The sequence below is a fragment of the Bombyx mandarina genome, chromosome 24 (assembly GCF_030267445.1).
Source record: "Bombyx mandarina strain Sakado chromosome 24, ASM3026744v2".
Taxonomy (NCBI): Eukaryota; Metazoa; Arthropoda; class Insecta; order Lepidoptera; family Bombycidae; genus Bombyx; species Bombyx mandarina.
The window spans coordinates 10,245,580-10,267,897 of record NC_143230.1 but is presented as its reverse complement, the minus strand read 5'-3'; the positions used below and the strand labels follow the sequence as shown (position 1 = coordinate 10,267,897).

Sequence of the window (22,318 nt, the reverse complement as noted above, 5' to 3'; positions counted from 1 at the left end):
CAATCCGGTGGTAGATTCATTCGCGAAGCAGCTACTCTTGAGTTGTTAGGTCTCCTTCGGAAGCGCTCGGGTAGTTGTTAGCAAATCCTACCCCTCTTGGCTGAGCCTGTGCTCGCCCACCTGTCCTGGTGAATCTGGAAAGACCTTCAGTCCACCAATAATTCATCAATCATAAAAAAACACGCACAGCCGAGGTTTTTATTTTTAAAAGCGATCTGAAATATCGACAGGTCCGCTGGAGCTGCCCTCAGAGGTCCGTCGGAGGGCCGAGGAGGAGGCGAGGCTCGGAGACAGCACATGCCGCTGCGAGGATGACGGAAAGTCTGCAATACAACTCGGTAAAGTAACGCGAATTCGGGTCGAACGCGCACGTGCCTATTGGTCTGAGCACGTGCTGATATGTTTCGTATCTTCAGATGACGAGAAGCATCTGCTGCCCTCAGAGCTCAGGGCGCTCGAGGACCTGAGACGCTGCAAGTGTGACGCTGACTCCATCACCACTGCCACTCATGGTGAGATCCCTTCCTATTTAGAATCTAGTCTTATAGGTATTTTACTGATGCCTATTTCTGCCGTGAAGCAGTAATGCGTTTCGGCTTGAAGGGCGGAGCAGCCGTTGTAACTATACTGAGACCTTAGAACTTATATCTCAAGGTGGGTGGTGCATTTACGTTGTGGATGTCTATGGGCTCCAGTAACCACTTCACACCAGGTGGGCTGTGAGCTCGTCCACCCATCTAAGCAATAAAAAAAACAAAAAAAGAGATGTATACAAACACCGGTACAGTCGCATCGCTCGATAAAAGCGGACGACTTGAATATAGAGAAACTTTTTAGAAAACAAGGGACTGTTAGGAGTTGTTTTTTTTATTTCATAGCACAGACCGGTGTGAATGTGCGTGTTACATTAAGTCAAGATGTGATAAGTGTGTTTGTTTGTTTGTTTGTCCTTCTTTCACGTCGCTTTATATAAAGAAACAATAGTATCAGATCAGGAGAGTGACTTAAGCCATTATTTATTTCGAAAAAATTAAGCTTGTTAACAACCAGCACGGGAATTTATCTTATACCTTTAAACGAGCAGTTCTTGTATATATGTATATATATATAATCTGAATTCCGGAAACGGCTTCAATGATTTTCATAAAATTCAGTAGGTATACAGGGGATTTCGGGGGCAATGAATCGATCTAGCTACGATTTATTTTCAGAAAATGTTGTTTTATTCGTGTTTTCAATAATCAACTCTTACCGACATCTATTGGCGAATAATAATACTATTTTTCTTAATTGAGGGTAACTAACCGCTTTAAAGACACAACGCCAACTTCGTTATCAAAAAAAAACCGGGCAATGCTCGGTCATCATCCAGCTATCTTTAGAAGATGAAAGAACTTCTGACTTGACCGCGCAAGCAAAGTCACGGACAACGGTTAGTCTAATGATAATTTTAAAATCAACAGATCAATGTTCTACCGAAGATTTTGAAACTAATGTCGAAGGTGAAGATGACGAGACTGACCTAATTTAGTTTATACATTCTTTCTTGTAAACATATCGCTTGGTCGGGCCCCGCAATCTATTGGGAAGGTAGCGCTCGCGTTGAGCGTCAGCGCGGACGTTGACCTCGCGCGTCTAATGCTTATATTTGTATTACATTGCTGTTTTTTTTTTATTGCTTAGATGAGCGGACGAGTTCACAGTCCACCTGGTGTTAAGTGGTTACCGGAGCCCATAGACGTCTACGACGTAAATGCGCAAACCACCTTGAGATATAAGTTCTAAGGTCTCAGTATAGTTACTATAGCTGCCTCGCCCTTAAAACCGAAACGCATTACTGCTTCACGGTAAACATAGACAGAACGGTGGTACCTACCCGCGCGGACTCACAAGAGGTTCTACCACCAGTAAAAAATGTGCAATCTTGTTCGTTACTATAAAATTCTACAGTAGCGGGTTAATTGTATGTGTGCGATCCAAAACTGATGTTGTTAGGTTAATCATAATGATGAATAGAGCCGTTTTAAGAAAAATAAAATATGGTATGCGCAATGGATGCTTAGGTGGTACTTGGAAACTCTACTTAACGTTCGGTGCCTTTAGCGTCTTCAGTAGAATGTTGACCTCTTGTTCTAAAAAGGGGCGCATACAAATTCTAGCTAAATACCGACAAATTTTATCAGTATAGCTTATTGTATTGTATTTTTTTTGTTATACTAATCGAATTAAAACTGCTCTAACAATTTATATTTATATAATATTTTATTTATATATTTATTATTCGATTTTTTTTTAATATTATAAAAATAAAATTCATTTATGACAGTAAAAAAATTGTTAGACGGTAGTTGAAAAAATATTCAAATATATTTTGGTAAGCAAATTTCGGTAATTAGGGGAGGTCGTTATTTAGTAGTTATAATGAAAATAATCAACCGTCAACCGAAGATTGGATAAAATTACGAACTAGTGCATATAAATGAGTCAATGATGAAATAATAATAGCCATATTATGTATTTGGAGTGTTTAAAATTTAAAGCCCTAATGATGATATGACCTATTATGTTTTTGGGATCAAATAAAGTTACTATGAATGAAACTGTTGTGTTTTATTTAAACTGTTTATCATACACTAGCGGCACGCTCCGGCTCCGCTCGGGTCTTTAACAAAAATGTCAACGATATTTGACGTTGTTTTATTTTTTTAAATAAAATAACACTTATTGCGGCACAACTATAATAGTTAGATATACGCTGTCGCGATACTTTTTGTAAATAATAATGTGTTCTACAAAGTCGTAGTACATTATTTTATTCTATCATCAATCGTTTTCGCAGGATCTCTGCGTGGATTTAGAGGGCTAGTGGGTCAGGGTTAGATGGAAGGCAAGAGACCACGCTGTCAACCACCAGCACTCTGGACTGACGTAAGGCAACTGGGTCCGCCATGGCCTAGTGTACGCGAATTCCATAGACAGACAACCCACTGACTTTCTCGCCGGATTTTTTCAATTAGTCACGATTCCGATCCGGTAGTAGATTGTTTTTCTTTTTAGCCTATTCTGATAGGCTTGAGAGCCTATTTCAGCTTCACCCTAACGTGTAGGTGAGCTCACGGGGCTCAAACCGGAGTGTTGCTAACACTGGCCCTAGCAAGAGCAGTGCTTTGCTGAATCTACCAATCTACCACCGGATCGGAAACGCGACCCACTGATAAGATCCGGCGAGAAACTCAGTGGGCTATTAGATCAAATCAAATCAAAAAAAGATTATTCAACATAGTTGAAAGTACATACTTGTTGAACGTCAAAAAGAACTACCGCCAATTCACAAAAACTAGCCTTCTCAGGACGAAGAACTGACAAGAAATTCAGCGCATGTCTTTTTTTTTTTAACTTAGATTTTTAAATATTAGATAATATTTTAAATATTCATTTTTACAGTGAATATTATAACGTAACAATTATTGCAATATTGAAATGCCCGGAGCGAGCAACTCATTCCCACTTTATCCAATCTCCTAGATAACCATTGACTTTATAGTAAGCTTTATTGCACAGATGTTCTTTAATAGTTTTCTTAAGCCTATGTTTATGTAGGTTCCGAACATCTTGTGGGATTTTGTTGTACAGGCGCACAGACAAACACCCGACTGAATTTCGTATCTTATGTAACCTACTCATCGGCACAACAAGCTTGTGTTTGTTTCTTACTAGTATTTCTAGCGAGATTCAGCGAAGCACCGCTTTAGCTAGGGCCAGTGTCAGAAAATTCTCTCAGGTCGAGTCTGCGAGTTTGCGTGTAGCCGAAATAGCTCCTTGACTACCAGTGAGTAGGTAGGGAAAAAAATGTATTCGAAAGCTTTTGAATCGCCAGATCTTGAAGCGCACATCTGCAGGGTAATTCTCGAATAGATGGGGAACCGAACCATTATGCATTATGTCTGCGTGTACATCATCAGCGCTACTACGACCACTCTGATAAGAATACCCCAACAATTTTTTTTGACGTAACAAATTCGATGGAGCCGGCTGCACGCACGAAAAAACATGACTCATGCGGCGTTACCTCGCTCTGAGGCGTTCCATTTAAGGCTTGAAGTGCAAGCGAGAGCGCGCAACGAGCGACAAAGAGGCACAATCGGCCTCCGCGTTCGGTAGCGTTCGACATCTGTCTCTCTCCTACTTGAGTGAGCGGTGCATCCGCGTGGACAGCTGCTATACAATAATACATTTACATGTTTTCGTCAAGTTCAGTGACAAGTGAATGTGGTGTCAATTGTTTATAGAAACGATAATTGCGATAATTGAAAAATGAAACCATTCCATCAGTATTTTCTTATGACGTTGTCACGTTCAACTATCGTCAGTAAACCGACTTTACAGACAACCGATTTTTATTTTTTTTATTGCTTAGATGGTTGGACGAGCTCACAGCCCACCTGGTGTTAAGCGGTTACTGGATCCCATAGACATCTACAACGTAAATGCGCCACCCACTTTGAGACATGAGTTCTAAGGTCTCACTTTTAACAGTACAACGGCTGCTGCGCCCTTCAAACCGAAACGCAATACTGCTTCACGGCAGAAATAGGCAGGGCGGTGGTACCTACCCGTGCGGACTCACAACACGTCCTACCACCAGTAAATCGAATCTCGAATAACACAGGTCTTGTATGTGTGGGACATGTCGTACAAAGCACACGAAAGAACCGAAGTGTTCCCCACCTAGACTCATGTAATAATAATCATTACTAAATAAATGAATGAAATAAAACAAGAAAGTAATTTATTTACAATCCTTCGCTTTTTTCTCCGTACTCTGTGAATACAATATCTAATGTCTGTCGTAAGACTTATTTGTAATATCATAGATAATACACATAAATTAGTTATAGATAAGCAACTCAAGCACTCAACAAAAATGTTTACGGGCGTCGGCCACTAGATGGCTTCGCTTTGATTAGTTTCTCATTGCTCTTGTAGATGGCAGTAGCATATTACTTATCCTATATTTTATTTTTAACTAGCTGACCCGGCAGACTTGGTAGTACCTCAATCGATAAGTAAAAGTCCTAAACTTTTGTATAAAATAAACTTAAAACAAACAAAAGGAATCCGTTCGACGGGGGATACATCAAAGGAAAAAAAAGATTGGCACTTTTTATTGAATACCGAGCATTTTCATATTTATCTACTTTTTAAACCTTCTCTGGACTTCCACAAATAATTCAAGACCAAAATTAGCCAAATCGGTCCAGCTGTTCTCGAGTTTTAGCAAAACTAACGAACAGCAAATTCATTTTTATATATGTATATAGATAAAGGATTTCGTAAATTTGAGAAACCACAAATTGACAAAATTTAATAAATTTGTCTATAACAAATAAAGACTTGTATGTTTGTTTAATTAATTTTTTATTTTCTGTGTTTAGTTATACAATATTTAAATGCCTCAACTTTAACAACATATAAGTTTAAGGGTATCCCCTACAAGATGTCGCTAGTTATACAGAAAAAATATTTGTCTTAAAGTATCGCAGTTTCAAGGGCCTTTGTAATATTCGACTTCTTTTTCTGTAAGATGTTAGAGTAGCATTTACATTGACTATGGTGCGATGGGAGAGCAGCTCTATCTGTGTATACTCTATGACAGTGACGTCATAATATATTTTAAGTGACTTTTTGGCGGGAACACGAGGAGTGAAGTTGTGTGATTTGTTTTATTTTGTCTATTTAGTGTTTCTTCAGGTTTAAATGTGTAATAACGGTGGTTTATTAACTGTTTAATATCTGTGAATGTGCACAAATGTGGGAAAATGAAACAAAGCCTCTGGACGCAACTTCTCGGGATCCTCCAAAAAGTCCACTGAAAAAATCTTAGTAAATGACCACCATTTTACTAAGATTATATTTCATCCCATATCATCTCATTTCATTTAATTTCATCCCAGTTGATTAATGTCTCAAATTAATCATTTTCATTTCATTTCACTCCATATTATCATTTTTCATAAAAATAAGAATATAAATTAAAATAAGACATGACTTAAAGGTCTTAGTTACCAGGTCATAAAATCACTTAAAAATATATATGTATTTTAAGTCCACGCTGGTGTCCGAAAGAGATAGTTTAATAAAATCTAACCAAGATGCAGACGTGATACATCGTGAATATTAATCAGGGTACAACAAAAGCTAAGTGCATCGTGTAACACACTAAATACCTATAAAATTGCCACGTAAAAATATCTAAAATCAAATCGATATAAAATCGATTAATTAATTAATTTATTTTTTAAGTGAAACTTCTTTAGGCGCATCTAGTGTAAAATTTAACTCGCGACAGATTCGTTACGGCTAGAGAGAAAAGATACAATTTAGGAAAGCGAGAGTGAGAAAATAGACAGAGCGTCTCGCGAACCACTCGACCGTTGAGAGAGGGAGAAAGCCAGCTAGGTCGTTTCTGTTATACACATTCTGTTTACGGGCGTCGGCCACTAGATGGCTTGTTATTAGTTTCTCATTGCTCCTGTAGGTGGCAGTAACATATTAACTATCTTATTTTTAATTTTAATGAATAAAAAAAAAGCTATGTAGGTATAATTTAAAAGGGACCTGGAGGCGGAGGCGCTCGCTGCCGATTACCGGTGGCGTAGCGACCTCCGCTCTAGGGGGGAAGGGCGCCCCGGCGAAGGAGTAGTTCGAGCGCGGAGGCTCCAATCTCGGCGGTCCGTGCTGGAGGCGTGGTCTCGCCGCTTGGCGGACCCGTCGGCCGGCATCCGAACCGTCGAGGCGGTCCGCCCGGTTCTCGCGGACTGGGTGGGCCGCGACCGCGGATGCCTCACCTTCCGGCTAACGCAGATGCTTACCGGCCATGGTTGTTTCGGCCGGTACTTGCACAAGATAGCCGGAAGGGAACCGACGGCGCAGTGCCACCACTGCGCGGACCGCGACGAGGAAGACACAGCGGAACACACGCTGGCGCGTTGCTCTGGATTCGACGAGCAACGCGCCGCCCTCGTCGCGGTCATAGGAGAGGACCTCTCGCTGCCGCGCGTCGTGGCTACGATGCTCGGCAGCGACGCGTCCTGGAAGGCGATGCTCGACTTCTGCGAGTCCACCATCTCGCAGAAGGAGGCGGCGGAGCGAGAGAGGGAGAGCTCTTCCCTTTCCGCACCGATCCGTCGCCGTCGAGCCGGGGGCCGGAGGCGGGAATACGCCCGTACGTCCCGGCCCCTGTAGGTGGCGGCCTCCCCCCGGTGAAGGTCAAGGGGCGACCTGAGGGGGTGAGGCCGCGCGGCGCGCTACCAGCACTCTAGCGCGCTGCCGTGGAGTGAATAGAGCGACCGGTCGACGGTGTATCGCGTCCCGACCCGGCAGGCTGGTTCTGGTCCAGCGGGGTATTCCGGGACACCAGCGGCACCGTCTGGGCGGCCCGACGGGCTGCCGTACCGAGACGGCCGACGTTCCAGAGCCTTCGATTCGCCTCGAAGGCTCCGTCGGCTGGGCGTCCTTGGGGTGAGCCGCGCCGTCTGGTTGTAGTGTTGACCGCGGTAGCCCCCCTACCTCATCCGGGTTCTGACCTCGGAGGGGATCGGACGTCGGGTGTAAGAGTGCAGAGGAGTCGTTTAGTGGGTGGGCTCTAAAATCCTTGGGCCCGCGGTCTGCTCACAACACCATGCAGATCGTTGAGTCTCACATACCCCGCGCGCCCCTTTTGCGCGGGGACCTCGTAGGAGGTTCGGCCCTCTACCCGAAAAAAAAAAAAAAAGGTATAATTTAAAATATATATAAATGGTGAAGAGGTCGTTTCTTTTATACACAGCATTACAAGAGAAATTTTGTTTAACGATGAAAAATGGATCAAACCACAATACTACACACTGCAAAAGAAGTTTCACTTCTTTCACGTGCACCAAGTTGCACGCGTACCATTTTGTAATATTAATCATAAAAACATTTTCCCAACAATGTCATACAGATCTCGTATTTCATCACATTAATAAATAAGTAAGCTACAACATTCTTTATTGTTTTAATCGCGATATGTTTTGTTTCGCTCGATTCTTTACATGGTCGTATTCGTGCACGGATTAATCGATAATCGATAAGGCATTATGCATTAAATCTCTACGTCACTACGTCCGCCATGACAGGTCGGTATTTGGGCGGGAAATCTTTATACTATAGATTAATACAATGTGTAGAGTATCATCTAAAATTGTAGAGCATAAATACGTATAATAATATGATAATAATATTGATATATTCATTGTATACGAGTAATTATAGTTTTTGGAAACACCAAAATAAATAGTGTTTGTATGATAGCATTTAAACTTATGACTTAATAATATCGAGGGATGAAAGGCTTATTTGGTTTAAGCTTTTGATTTAAGCTTTGGTTTAATACGCGATCATTATCTTTGTAAATGTTTTTTTTTATTGCTTAGATGGGTGGACGAGCTCACAGCCCATCTGGTGTTAAGTGCTTATTAGAGCCCATAGACATCTACGACGTAAATGCGCCACCCACCTTGAGATATAAGTTCTAGGTCTCAGTATAGTTACAACGGCTACCCCACCCTTCAAACCGAAACGCATTACTGCTTCACGACAGAAATAGGCGGGGCGGTGGTACCTACCCACGCGGACTCACAAAAGGTCCTACCACCAGTCCGTTTTATTTAGTATTAGAATCAACAATTCGATGGTTTTTAATTGAACTCAAATTATGTTTACCCCATTCAAATAGCTGAAGAAGTTTTATTCGTCGGTTTATTTATTCCAAATTTTAAACTTTAAATGGCTCTTCTGTGTAGTTGCAAAAAGTTCGCTTAAACCAAATTATAACCTTTCACTCCTCTGTTAACTATTATTCATTTTGTATTTTTATTAACGTACTGTTACGCCGGTAAGAGTAGCGCCATCTATCGCCGGATATCCGGATATCGGATCTAGTATTATCTAAAACGCTCGAGAAGTACAACGCCATCTATTGTCAGATAGCGGAAGCACACAACACTAAAATCTTGTGGAATATTCTCGACGATTCTAGCAATTTCGTCTCGACTATAAAAGCGTTGCAGTCAGTCAGTAATCGGAACTACTCGAAGCGAAACAGCGAACGGATCACCTGAAGCGAAGTGAAGAAGCGAAGTGAAGAAGCGAACTTTAAGTGTTCTAAGTGTTGAATACAGTGTGAACATGTAATTCGGTAGAATTTTATTTATCCCGAATCCCAGCGCGTAACAGTACATTAAGCTAAATATTAAGTTTTGAAATCTTATAACTAATTCGTGATGGTTTTAGGCTACGTTTAAATATATTTTTAAAACTTGCGAATATCTCTACAGAACATTACGTTTGTATTAACGAGATTTCGAACACGTAATACGTATGTGTGATTAGACAAAATGGCCGCCGCCCCAATTAACGATCCGCGCTCCAGATTCGATAAATGCAAAACGTTGTAAACGTAGCGCTACATCTGAAATTGGGCTTAAGCGACAAACTTTTTGCCTTAACATACGTCTGTTAGCTCATGAACATTATGAGCGCGAGGTAAATGAGCGACAAGACTGTCACATAAGGTCCATATTCCTTCGCCGAGTTGCAGGCGTCCGCGTCGTTGCAGCTCTGAAGACAGCCATGGACGTATCTAAAACAGAATGAGTTGACTGATTCGGTGGTGCTGTAGTTAGGGCCACCGGTTTCAGGTCATCGTTCGCGTCGAACCCGTCGCGTGCGACGAAGGGCTCGCCGACTAAATTAACCCATAGACACAGCCTACTGAGTTTCTCGCCGGATCTTCTCAGTGGGTCGCGTTTCCTGGTGGCAGATTCTGCGAAGCACTGCTCTTGCTAGGGTTAGTGTTATCAACGTCGTCAGGTTTGAGCCCTGTGAGCTCACCTACTAGTTAAAGTTACGCTGAAATCGACTCTCTACACCATTAGCTTAGGTAGAAAAAAAAAGCTGGCTAGCGAGTCGAAGGTCGTTCTATTCCCATATCCCATTCCCTCCTAAGACGTTCGCGTGATGAACAGATTTGTGATTGATTCGCTCTTTCTCTGGGCGTTTAATATCTATATGGTAGGCCATACGTCAGCAGACAACTGCTCGTACAACTAATGACAAGTCCCTGTGCAGAAGGGTATGAAGAGATGCTGCGCGTACCACACATGACAAGAGATGAGCACAAGAAGAAGAAGAATATGTAGACTGTACCTATTAAATCGGAAGGCATTACTGCTTTGCGCCCGAAATAGGCTGATTAATGGTGTCTACCTGTGCAAGCTTATACGCCCTACCACCAGAACACCGAAAAAGTTTACCGAAAGCTGTTATGGCACGAAGATCAAAGCTATTCGAGAACGTAGTTCAATTTTAAATCAGAGATTCCTTCTTAATCTTTGTAATGTGTATACACGGGAAATATTCTAATATTAAACAATATTATATTAAAATGTAACAGCTAAATTACCTGTTATTGTAATAGAATCTTCCGCAATGAGACATCCTTATGATTTCAGTGTCAGTAGTGGCCGTACCAGAGTCTAAACCACAACCTCGCACTGTTATGGTTTCGCCTGTGTCATCTGTAAATATCAGTACATCATCCATGTATCTAAAGTTTAATTGCTTTAAACGCATTGGCTACATCATGGTCATTTTTTTTAATTTGTAATTGCTTTAGAACAAGGCCGCTACTAAACGATGAACGACTATCCATTCGGTTTATTTATTGCCCGTATAGACAGACGAGCACACGGCTTACCTGATGGTGAGGGGTTACCGTTGCTCATGGACGACAGCAATGGCAGGGGCACAGCCAAGTCGCTACCTAATATTAAAAGTATTTAAACAAAATACGGGAACAACTTGTTGCAAAACTCACCGAAGACACCGGCTATTTTAATGCACGAAGTTGCAGGGAACAGGCCGTCCCTCCCCTTCCTGCCCCCCATGCAGGACGCCTCCAGCATTTGCAGCGAATGATTGTTGTGGAAGGGATCGTCGCATGGCGGGAATTTCCCGTTCATTGAAACGCATTTGAAACAGTCGATGGCTTGCGCTGTGGACAACTCTTTGCGTTTATAGTAGCCTAGTACTTTTGAGGTATTAGAATAAAAGTAATTCCAGTGCTTTTCATCGTATATCATGCTGGACAGGATATTCACATCGAGACGTCTATAATCTGCGGTGGCTCGTCTACGCAAAAAAAAAGAAAAAAGAAAACTCAATTGTTTGGTAATTCAAATTTCACATAACTCTTTGTGTTTATGTGAACCTGGTACAAATTAAAAGAATTTGACGATATTGTAAAATGTGACTTTAAACTTTCAACCATAGAATTATAGGGATAATTTAAATTGTTTTCTTCAAAAAAAAAAACTTAATGGCTATGAGTTTTAGTTCCAGCTTAGGCTTCAAATATAAATGGTTATCGGGTCTAAGAGAGATTTGTAAGTACAGCTTAAGTCATATTTACTGAGAGCGACTTTAATAATAAATAAATAAAAATATCTAGTGTTAAAAACAAAAAATTCTAATAGCAAACCGAACTTAAGTAGACTTCATAATAAAACCACTTTTATGGTCTAATTTCATGCCTTTATTGTCTTTATATTATTTCCGACCCTTCAAAACGCTTTTCGTGTTCACGGACGAACATAAAAATCTAGCTCTTTTAGTGGATTCCGAAGACGTCGTAATTACGTGAAGCAGTAATGCGTTTCGGTTTGAAGGGTGGAGCAGCCGTTGAACTATGCTGAGACCTTTCAACTTGTATCTCAAGGTGCGTGGCGCATTTACGTTGTGGACGTCCAATGGCTCCAGTAACCACTTAACACCAGGTCAGCTCGTCCACCTATCTAAGCAATAAAAAAAAACAAGGAAAACTACTTGACGTTATAATGTTAGTTAATTTTAAGCTGTTATTATATTATTTTCGAGCCCACTGAGTTTCTCGCCGGATCTTCTCAGTGGGTCGCGATTCCGATCCGGTGTTAGATTCAGCGAAGCACTGCTCTTCCTAATAGGCTAGGCTACTATTAGCAAATTCTCTCAGGTTGAGCCCGTGAGCTCACCTACCCGTTAGGGCGTAGCTGAAACAGCCTCTTAGAGTACCAGTGAATAGGTAAAAAAAATCAGACGAAACATATCTTTTCAATTATCGTTTAATAGATTTTTTTATAGCTCTTATGAGTGGACGAACTCACAGCCCACCTGGTGTTAAGTGGTTACTGGAGCCCATAGACATCTACAACGTAAATGCGTCACCCACCTTGAGATATAAGTTCTAAGACCTCAGTATAGTTACAACGGCTGCCCTACCCTTCAGACCGAAACGCATTACTGCTTCACGGCAGAAATAGGCAGGGCGGTGGTACCTACCTGCGCCGACTCACAAGAGGTCCTACCATCAGTAAAGAATTAGATTAGGCTAAAGTAATAAAATTATTGTGACGTCATCGGTTTTTGACGCACGTGCGAACTGTCAAGTTGATCAGACGTTCCAAGTCGGTCATAATAACGTTCAAAGATTCCGCTACATAGATATACTGGGTGTTAGGGGACCGCTTCCGAAAATGAAAATTTTGTATCTACATAGTTGTAAATTTTGGGGAGCGCGGTATCAGCGCCGCGCCCGGGCGTTCAATGATCCGAGCATCAGCTGTTTTTGATTTTGTGTTTCATTGCTGGGTTTTTTTAAAAGTAAAGTAATGTATTTTTTTATGAAACTATCGTTTCATTTAGCTGTGCTAACATGATGGACGGTAAATAATGCTAATAGAACTGTTAAAAAAAATAGTTTTTTAAGCTATTGCATAGCTTTTATCGCGGGCCTTGAGCGCGGCTGTAATCATGAAATTCCGTAACGAAAAAAGCCTTACACCCTTCACTCCGCCTACCATATAGCTCGCGTTCAATACATTCACACGTTGCGCTTGTGTAGTGTTCCATCTGCCGGGAACGTGTTATGAGCTTCTTCGGACACATCATGCGGTCTCCCAGACATGAATTAGAGAAGCTCATAATTACGGGTCGAAAAGAAGGCAAGCGCGCCGTGGGCAGAACACCAGCCAGATGGTCAGATCTAGCAAGAGAAGCACTACTCGGTGGTAGTCTGTACCATGCAGTCCATGCCACCCATGATCGGGTGCATTGGAAGTACATCGCATGTGGTCGCGATCCTCAGTAGTGAGGGAACGATATAAAAGAAAAGAAGTGTTTGTGAATAAGCGCGTGGCGTGACGTCACACTGCATGCGCATCATGAAAAGTCTGCTCATCTCTCTCTCGCGCGGTCCAGCTTATGAGTGTGAAGGGGACAGTTAAGGTTTTGCTTTTATTAATGTTTAATATAGCGTGGTCGTGTTTTATTACTGTTTTAATATTAAATTATCAGTGTCTAATTATAATTGAATAAGTTGATAAAAAATGCTGTGCAATAATAGATTTACCGCGGCAGTTCTCGAGTGCCACACGTGTTTTTTTTAATCAGGATCGTTTTTTTTTCCGTTCCATCATCAAAGGCGTCATTAGTACTATCGTCTGTCTTCGTTTTCGAAAGCGATCTCCTAACACCTAGTATAGATGCAAGACAAGCGTATTAACAAACTCACACAAAGGCACGTTGCAGAGTAGAACCATGATGCTCAAGGAGATTGTAATCATCTTACGAATATTCTGCATCTTTCGTTGACTCTGAAACAGGATATTTGAAGTGAATAACACTATTATTAAACATAAAATCCGACGTGACGTAAACAATGACAGGGACATAGCGAAATCGCCGCCTTCAGCTCAGTACTGCCTTTCAGCCTCGTCGAAGAACTTGTCTTGTCTTATCGAACCGCTCTTTGCGATATCGAGTCAAGGGAACTCGCTCCTCCCCACGACCTCTCACGGCTGGAGTTCCACAAGGCTCTGTCCTCTCACCACTCTTATTTAGTTTATTCGTCAACGATATTCGCCGGTCGCCGCCGACCCAGCTAGCTTTATTCGCCGACGACACGACTGTTTACTATTCGAGTAGAAACAAGTCCCTAATCGCGAGGAAATTTAGAGCACAGCCGTAACCTAAGGACAGTGGTTCCGAAAATGGCGCATAGACATCAACCCAGCGAAAAGCACTGCGGTCCTATTTCAAAGGGGAAACACAGATTTCCTCCCGGATTAGGAGGAGGGATCTCATACCCCGAAAACCCTCTTCGGCCAACTCATACCTTGGGCCAGGAAGGTCAAGTACCTGAGTGTCACCCTGGATGCATCCATGACATTCCGCCCACATATAAAATCGGTCCGCGACCGTGCCGAGCTTATTCTCGGCAGACTACCCAATGATCTGTAAGCGGAGTAAAATGTCCCTTCGGAACAAGGTGACACTTTACAAACCTTGCATAAGGCCCGTCATGACTTACGCGAGTGTGATCTTTGCTCACGCGGCCCGCACACACTTAGACACCCAATCCCTACAATCTCGTTTTTGCAGGTTAGCAGTCGGAGCTCCGTGGTTCGTGAGGAACTTCGACTTACACGACGATTTGGATCTCGAATCGATCAGCAAATACATGAAGTCCGAGTCGGAACGTTACTTCGATAAGGTAATGCCTCATGATAATCGCCTTATCGTTGATGCCGCTGACTACTCCCGGAATCCTGATCACGCAGGAGCCAGTCACCGTCGTCGCCCTAGACACGTCCTTACAGATCCATTAGATCCAATAACCCTTGCATTAGACGCATTTCGCTCTAACAGCAGGAGTAGAGACCCCGGTAACCGTACTCGTTGAACTCGACAAAGAGTTCGACGTGCAACCTAACTCATGCATCAGCCCGCTGAGTTTCTCGCCGGATCTTCTCAGCGGGTTGCGATTCCGATCCGGTAGTAGATTCATTCGCGAAGCAGCTACTCTTGAGTTGTTAGGTCTCTCTTGGAGGCGTTCGGGTAGCTGTTAGCAATTCTCGCCTTTTCTGGCTGAGCCCTTGCTCGCCCACTTGTCCTTCTGAAACTGGAAAGGCCTCCGGACCACCAGTAAACCATCAAGCATAAAAAAAAGACGTAATCAACGTGTTAATCTAATTACTGTTTTATTTTTTGACTAACAAAATGCTACTGAGCATTAAGTGAGATTGAAAAATACAAAATTTTCCGATAGCTACTTATCGGACTATTAAACTATTTCTGATATTTCGATTACACAAAACCGAAGGAAATTAAAGAATATTAAAAAAAAAAACATTTCAGTAAAGAAGTACCTACGTAGTCAAAATCACTGAGTATTTTTCTTTTATGATATTTTTTTTATTGCTTAAATAGGTGGACGAGCGCACAGCCCACCTGGTGTTAAGTGAACACTGGAGTCCATACACATCTACAACGTAAATGCGCCACCCACCTTGAGATATAAGTTCTAAGGTCTCAGTATAGTTACAACGGCTGCCCCACTCTTCATCCGAAGCACAGATTACTGCTTCACAGCAGAAATAGGCAGGGCGGTGGTAACTACCCGTGCGAACTCACAAGAGGTCCTACTACCAGTAATAAAAAGTGTTCTTTCGAATTACTTCTATGTACAATATTAGAGAATAGAAGACGCATCGAATGTAGCAAAAGCAACTTGGGGTGTTCGAAACTAAATAATTTTTCTTAGAACTGTAATATCTGTAATCTGTAATAATCTGTAGCAACTGTAATATTTATCTAAAATGTCCGAAATTAAGATGGCGGTCCTAACAATCGACACTAGTTAGTAACTTTAGAAAACATACTTCATTTTTGTAATTATTCGCTCCACACTACCGAACCACACCCGGCTTATTCAATTTATTGTGTATTCCACGAAACTATTAGGCCATCGTCACTCAAACTAAAGCGAAAATAAACATTTGCAAATAACACAAAATTTACTAATCCTACGGACGAATAGCATACAACAGAGAACCATTTTATTTAAAATTCCATTAATAACTTCCCGCGGTTTACATTTAGGTACATTATTTTTGCTACAAAAACGCAAACATCCCGGTAAAATCCATAAGAATTTATTCTTTATCTCGAAGCAATACCGTCGAATATTGTATGGATGCTTGAAGATTATTATGAATTTAAATCTAGACGCCATGTTTATGAAACGTCAGTTAACCGTGTCGCCATTTTATGTTCGTGTGAAATGCGTTGACTGAGTACCTTATCTCATAGCACTTAAGACCAAAATTGTTTACGTCGTATGTCATGTTCATTTGTAAAAATTGTTAAATTTTATATTGAACTCTATTAATGAGACGTAAAATTTGAAATTGTTTTAAATTTTCAATGTCTTCCGACAATTTGTTATTCTTCTTAAAATTTAAACTAACTATTTAGCTACTAAAACAGATTTAGCTTGGTCGAACCCAAACTATAAATCCGATGCCTTTTTCGTAATCCCGGAAAAAAAAAAAAAGACAATTACCCTAAAATCTGAGTGCTCTGAAGATTTGTTTGAGAAGATACCATCATTTCGTTTTTACCATCGCACCGCCCACCACCAGAGTAGAGCTCATTCATACTACCTGGAGCCACTGCGGTCATCCACAGTGCGCTTCCAGAGATCTTTTTTGCCACGTACCATCCGGCTTTGGAATGAGCTCCCCTCCAAGGTGTTTCCCGAGCCCTATGACATGTCCTTCTTCAAACGAGGCTTTTGGAGAATACGAAACGGTAGGCAGTGGCTTGGCTCTGTCCCTGGTTTTACTGACGTCCATGAGCGACGGTAACCACTTACCATCAGGTGTGCCGTATGCTCGTCTGCCTACAAGGGCAACCAAACAAAAGGATTAATATAGGGTCGGGTTTAGGTTATTCGAAACCTAACCCATCAGCCCGCTGAGTTTCTCGCCGGATCTTTTAAGCGGGTCGCGATTCCGATCCGGTAGTAGATTCATCCGCGAATCAACTGCTCTCAAATTGTTTGGTCTCCTTCGGAGGCGCTCGGGCAGTTCTTAGCTAATCCCACCCCTCCTAGCTGAGCCTTTGCTCGCCCATCTGTCCTGGTGAAACTGGAAAGGCCTCGGGGCCACCAGTAATCCTTTAATTAAAAAAAACGAGTTTAATGGGCATCTAGTCCGTTATCCTTATCTGTTGCTTTAAGCCACGAACGGTTTCAAAGTCCTTTAGGTTCTTGGTAAAATCCAAATCACGATCGTGCATTTCCCAAGGGCGTGTAAAAACACCAATTAAAAATTACATATTTGTTTTAAAAGTTTTACTGGTGGTAGGACCTCTTGTGAGTCCGCGCGGGTGGGTACCACCACCCTGTCTATTTCTGCCGTGAAGCAGTAATGCGTTTCGGTTTGAAGGGTGGGGCAGCCGTTGTAACTATACTTGAGACCTTAGAACTTATATCTCAAGGTGGGTGGCGCATTTACATTGTGGATGTCTATGGGCTCCAGTAACCACTTCACACCAGGTGGGCTGTGAGCTGGTCCACTCACCTAAGCAATAAAAAAAATGTATTAATTTGATGAAAAAAAATATCGAAATCTCATTTCGAAAATTAAAGTTAATTGAAATAAAAAGAAGTCAGCCTTTTAAGCCTTTAATGAAAACAAAATGGAATCATTAATTCCATAATCAAAAACTTGAGATTCCTTCGTCTTACTAAAAAAAGGTCGAAATAAAAAAGGCAATTTCGCGTTTATTTTTCAGCGTTTTCAAAGAACAGCCCTCAATTCCATTAGCGTTTCAAAACAAAACATGATATTCTTCAAGCGAAAATCAATCCAATCGACACGAAATTCGCCGTTCCTCAAATTTTAACATAAATCAATAAATACGAAGCCCTTTTAATAATGTTTATACATAAATAAATCAATAAATACGCTTTGTAGCAACTCACCTTTTTTACGATTCTCGAAAAATACTTCCGTAAAATGTAGGTATATTAAAAGATTAAAAATATAACTTAGGCCTCATTTTCCATCGGTTTATGTACAAGCGCACTCGCGTATGCAAAATTATTGACTGTAAAAGTCGAACCTGAAAGCTCATTGCTGAAATAATCGAATTTCAGTGATGCCAGAAAACAAATTCACGTTCACGAAGACAGAGTTTGATTTTTTTTAAATAATCCGACCTCTTTTCTTTTTAAGATAAAATAAAATTATTTTCTCAGTCTTTTTTTATAAGTGTTATAAATTTTGTAAATAATGTGTATTTCAAATATTTCACCACATATATCACTACAAGTAACTCCGTAAACGTAATCGCTAATGTCAAATTGGGTTGCGTTTCAGAGACATTATATTAGTTTTGTTCATATTTGAAACATACACGTCTGAAGGGTTATATTTTTTTTACTTCCGACGAAAATTTTGTATTATTTATCATGATAATTTGAATACACTTTGGGTTGGTAATGGCTTATTAATGAAACATTATTGTTTTTTAAATAAAGATTCCATAACCAGACCGAGAATACAAGCCTAGAGATAACTTTAACGGGACGGTTTTTTTTTTTTTTTTTTCCTACCTAAGCTGGAGCCTTGAAAGGCTATTTCAGCGTAACCCTAACGTTCGTAGGTGAGCTCACGGGGCTCAAACCTCATGATGTTGCTAACACGAACCCTAGCAAGAGCCGTGCTTCGCAGAATCTACCACCGGATCGGAAACGCGACCCACTGAGAAGATCCGGCGAGAAACTCAGTGGGCTGTGTCTGAGAGTTAATTTACTCGTCGAGCCCTTCGTCGCAAGCGACGGGTTCGACGAGAACGGTGACCGGTGCTTGAAGTACCTAGAAGCACCGTTAGTGGGGACTGATTAGGACACTAATCCATCAACAATTTCAGCGGCACTTAAAAGGACGTGACAAAACGCTAAGGGCGAGGATTTTTTTCTTTTTTTTCCTACCTAAGATAATGGTCTTGAGAGACCATTTCAGTGTAACCTTAATAAGTAGGTGCTGCGGTCTGGAGTCGCCGATGCAATAACGACTTCTTCCTACACGAGTAGTAGATAGCCGTGACATCGGCGCTAGAGGGCAAGGCACATATTTCCTTGTGTCTATATAATAATATTATTTATATATTAAAGAATGATACATCTATGTCTATATCAATCTTTGGCTCACACACGTCACACAGTACAGAGAATCATCTTATCTAATCCTGCTGGTGGCGATGTCTACGACTCAAGCTATGTGATTAAAATTCCAGATTATTTAATATAATAAACGCGTATAATTTTGGAAGTCGTCGTGGTCTAAAGGATAAGACGTCCGGTGCATTCGTATTGAGCGATACACCGGTGTTCGAATCTCAGGCGGGTACCAATTTTTCTAATGAAATACGTACTTAACAAATGTTCACGATTGACTTCCACGGTGAAGGAATAACTTCGTGTAATAAATAACAAACCCGCAAAATTATAATTTGCGTAATTACTGGTGGTAGGACCTCTTGTGAGTCCGCACGGGTAGGTACCGCCACCCTGCCTATTTCTGCCGTGAGGCAGTAATGCGTTTCGGTTTGGAGGGTGGGGCAGCCGTTGTAACTATACTTGAGACCTTAGAACTTATATCTCAAGGTGGGTGGCCTATTTACGTTGTAGATGTCTATTGGCTCCAGTAACCACTTAACACCAGGTGGGCTGTGAGCTCGTCCACCCATCTAAGCAATGAAAAGAAACGAAAAATTAGTTTAAATTTTGTCTGATCCTTCACGTATGTTTATTGATGGATCTCAGTTGTAGAAAACCTTCTATTACAAATGAAGGGGAAGCGAAGTTCGTGTTGAGCGTCAAATGTTTATTTGTGGTACGCCGTCTCGTGGGTCCCAACGGGTAGGTACCACCACCCTGCCTATTTCTGTAGTGAAGCAATAATGCGTTCCGGCTTGCTGAGTGTTTTATTAAACTATTCAGCTTTTGATCCACATCTCAAGGTGGGTCGCGACATTTGCTTTGTGATTGTCTATGGCCTCCAGTTAGAGAACAACACTGGGTAGGCCGTGAGATCGTTCATCAAGCATGTCAATTTAAAATAAATAAATTGTAAAAAAATGTTTGCTTTCAACAAAAAAAAAAAAAAATTTTTTGTTGCGTCACCTTGTCTGGCTGAATTGTTGATAAAATAAAAAATATGAATGACTCTCAATTACATTTATTTCTCGTCACAATTTAAAAAAAAAACAGTACACTTACAAACTACTGTAGCTTGGAAAATGAAAAATATATATTTGTTTATTTTACTAACAGTTTTTTTTCAAATCATCAAAATACAGAATTTAGTTGTATTAACACAATTTAATTTCCCTACAAGAATCCTGAAATTCATTTTTGATGCAAAAATGTTCAAACCTACATACATTCACAATTAATTTACAATCTTCTTCATATTCTAATATTGAGAATGGTTTGTACAGTTTCAATACTGATTCACATAATACATTATTAATAACGTAACATTTATTTATTAAAATAATAAATTTATCGTCCTCAAAATTTAAACATTCTAAAATGTACACGCCATATTTCAACTTTACATCTTTAACTCTGAAAGCAGTGTATTCTTCTTTCGGAATGACAAAATTTGAATTTTCAGCCAGATACTTCTCGTGTTGCCACAGTGAAATTTTAGCATTCTGTTTTTTCAACAAATCAGTAAGACGGTAAGCTAGGCCTCCTTTTTTATATCTAACTTTTTTCCTTCTGTCATTATCAAAGGTAGAGTCTGTAGACGTTGTGGCCGATATTTCTTTTTTTATTTCCTTTGAGGGTACTTCATTTTGCGATTTGCATGACAGAATTTCAACTTCACTCATCGAGCTGGTATCTGTGGTGTCATGAATAGAATGTTCGGAGGTCGATTGTGAACAAAAATTTCTATCAAAGAATGTACTAACCTTTTTTGTTAAATCTAATTTAGCTTTCGATGTGCCATCATTTGAACTGTTTTCACAAATTTCCTCTTTTACAATGTCATTAGAACTTCCTATTTCTAATTTTATCTTGTCTGTATTGATTCGATTTGGATTGATATTATTGCAATTATTATCTATGGTTATTTTAGTCTTCTCATTTATTTTATTTATTTGTTTTGGATCAATGCTGAATAATTTCTTTTTAACTTTCATTGTAGACTTTGGTGATAGCTTCGGTAGGAGAATGGGGCTGTTCAAAATACTCCTGGTAGTTAAAATTGGCGAATTATGATCGTTTTTCTGTGTCAAAATAGGACTTTTACTGATTCTAGTCTTTTTACACAAAATAGGTGATTTCTCAATATTTTTCGCTCTTCTTTGGTCTTCTGTGCAGTCAATTATCGTAATATCTAAATTGGAAAGGTTATTAAGAGATTTTTTCTTAAGTTTTCTCTTCCTTCGAACACTGTTGGTGTTTTTGCAAACACTCTTATTGTAATCTAGGTTTTCGTAATCACTCAGTGAGCTGGACGACCAAGTAATCTCTTCACTGCATTCTTGTGAATTTAATAGGCGAAATTTGTCTAAAAACACATTTTCTTTTTGTGTTTTCATGTTTAGTGTTTACTTTACTGCTATTGTTTTGATAATATATTAAGTGTATAATCTATGGTTTTGATATTTCTCGAATCGAAATCAACATTAGACATTTGACATTTTTGACATTAAATATTTTAAATGTGGTACCGGTTTTTCTTTTTTTTTCTTTGGTGAGTGGCTTCTTGTAATTAGACTTGCGCAAAACATCACTCCTCAATGTAATGTGATATGACATCACTTTTACAGACAGGTGATATTACTCGAAAACATTACACATCACTCATAACATTACTCGGTGCGTTCAATAGATACTGTGACGACGAATACATTGTATCTATACACCCGAAGTGATGTGTTGATACACATCACTTAGGTAATGATTCGGGTGTGTCATTACAGTAGTGTATTACAATACAAAGTATGAACTTTGTATTGTAATACACTGTTATATTACTTGACAGAGATTGACTTACTTAATAATATAATAATTTTATTTTTTACTTAATATAATTTATTGTGGGATGAACGGATTTCATATGGCGACTTAGACTGCAAATTGAGCTCGACAATAATGTTAATATACGAGAGCAGTAGATGCATTGTTTCGGCGCGATATCCTCAAAGTGCATCCAAGGAGGACTGTACTTTCATTTAGACGCCGTTATTTCTTTCACTTATTAAACACGCATTAAAACAAATAATAAAACTATCTTCAAACAAGTGCTTAAGTAATTCAAATCAAACACAAAAATTAATATGAAATATTACTAAACAATTACGAGCGACTAGCGATTTTACAAAAGTTGCGAAT

General features: G+C 40.3%; 3 protein-coding genes across 3 annotated transcripts in view; 1 reads left to right on the top strand and 2 right to left on the bottom strand.

Moving 5' to 3' along the window:
- The window catches only part of LOC114243454 (cilia- and flagella-associated protein 91), a 32,625-nt gene extending 30,391 nt beyond the window's left edge, over positions 1-2,234 (top strand). Inside the window, exons 24-26 of the mRNA XM_089738003.1 lie at positions 231-338; positions 417-512; positions 1,464-2,234. Coding sequence (XP_089594129.1) covers positions 231-338; positions 417-512; positions 1,464-1,531 — 272 coding nt within the window. The 3' untranslated portion in view covers positions 1,532-2,234. The remainder of the gene's footprint in view (positions 1-230; positions 339-416; positions 513-1,463) is intronic.
- Positions 2,235-4,772: 2,538 nt separating this feature from the next.
- LOC114243505 (uncharacterized) lies at positions 4,773-18,046 on the bottom strand. Its single transcript, XM_028175014.2, has 5 exons — positions 17,888-18,046; positions 13,631-13,712; positions 10,901-11,077; positions 10,487-10,601; positions 4,773-9,664 (listed from the first exon to the last, which is right to left on the bottom strand). The coding sequence occupies exons 2-5, from the start codon at positions 13,698-13,700 to the stop codon at positions 9,541-9,543; spliced, it is 486 nt and encodes a 161-aa protein (XP_028030815.1). The 5' UTR covers positions 13,701-13,712; positions 17,888-18,046; the 3' UTR covers positions 4,773-9,540.
- A 2,085-nt stretch (positions 18,047-20,131) lies between these two features.
- Positions 20,132-21,574, bottom strand: LOC114243460 (uncharacterized). The gene has a single exon (XM_028174966.2). It carries the CDS (start codon positions 21,520-21,522, stop codon positions 20,281-20,283), a length of 1,242 nt encoding a protein of 413 aa, XP_028030767.2. The 5' UTR covers positions 21,523-21,574; the 3' UTR covers positions 20,132-20,280.
- Positions 21,575-22,318: the final 744 nt, after the last annotated feature.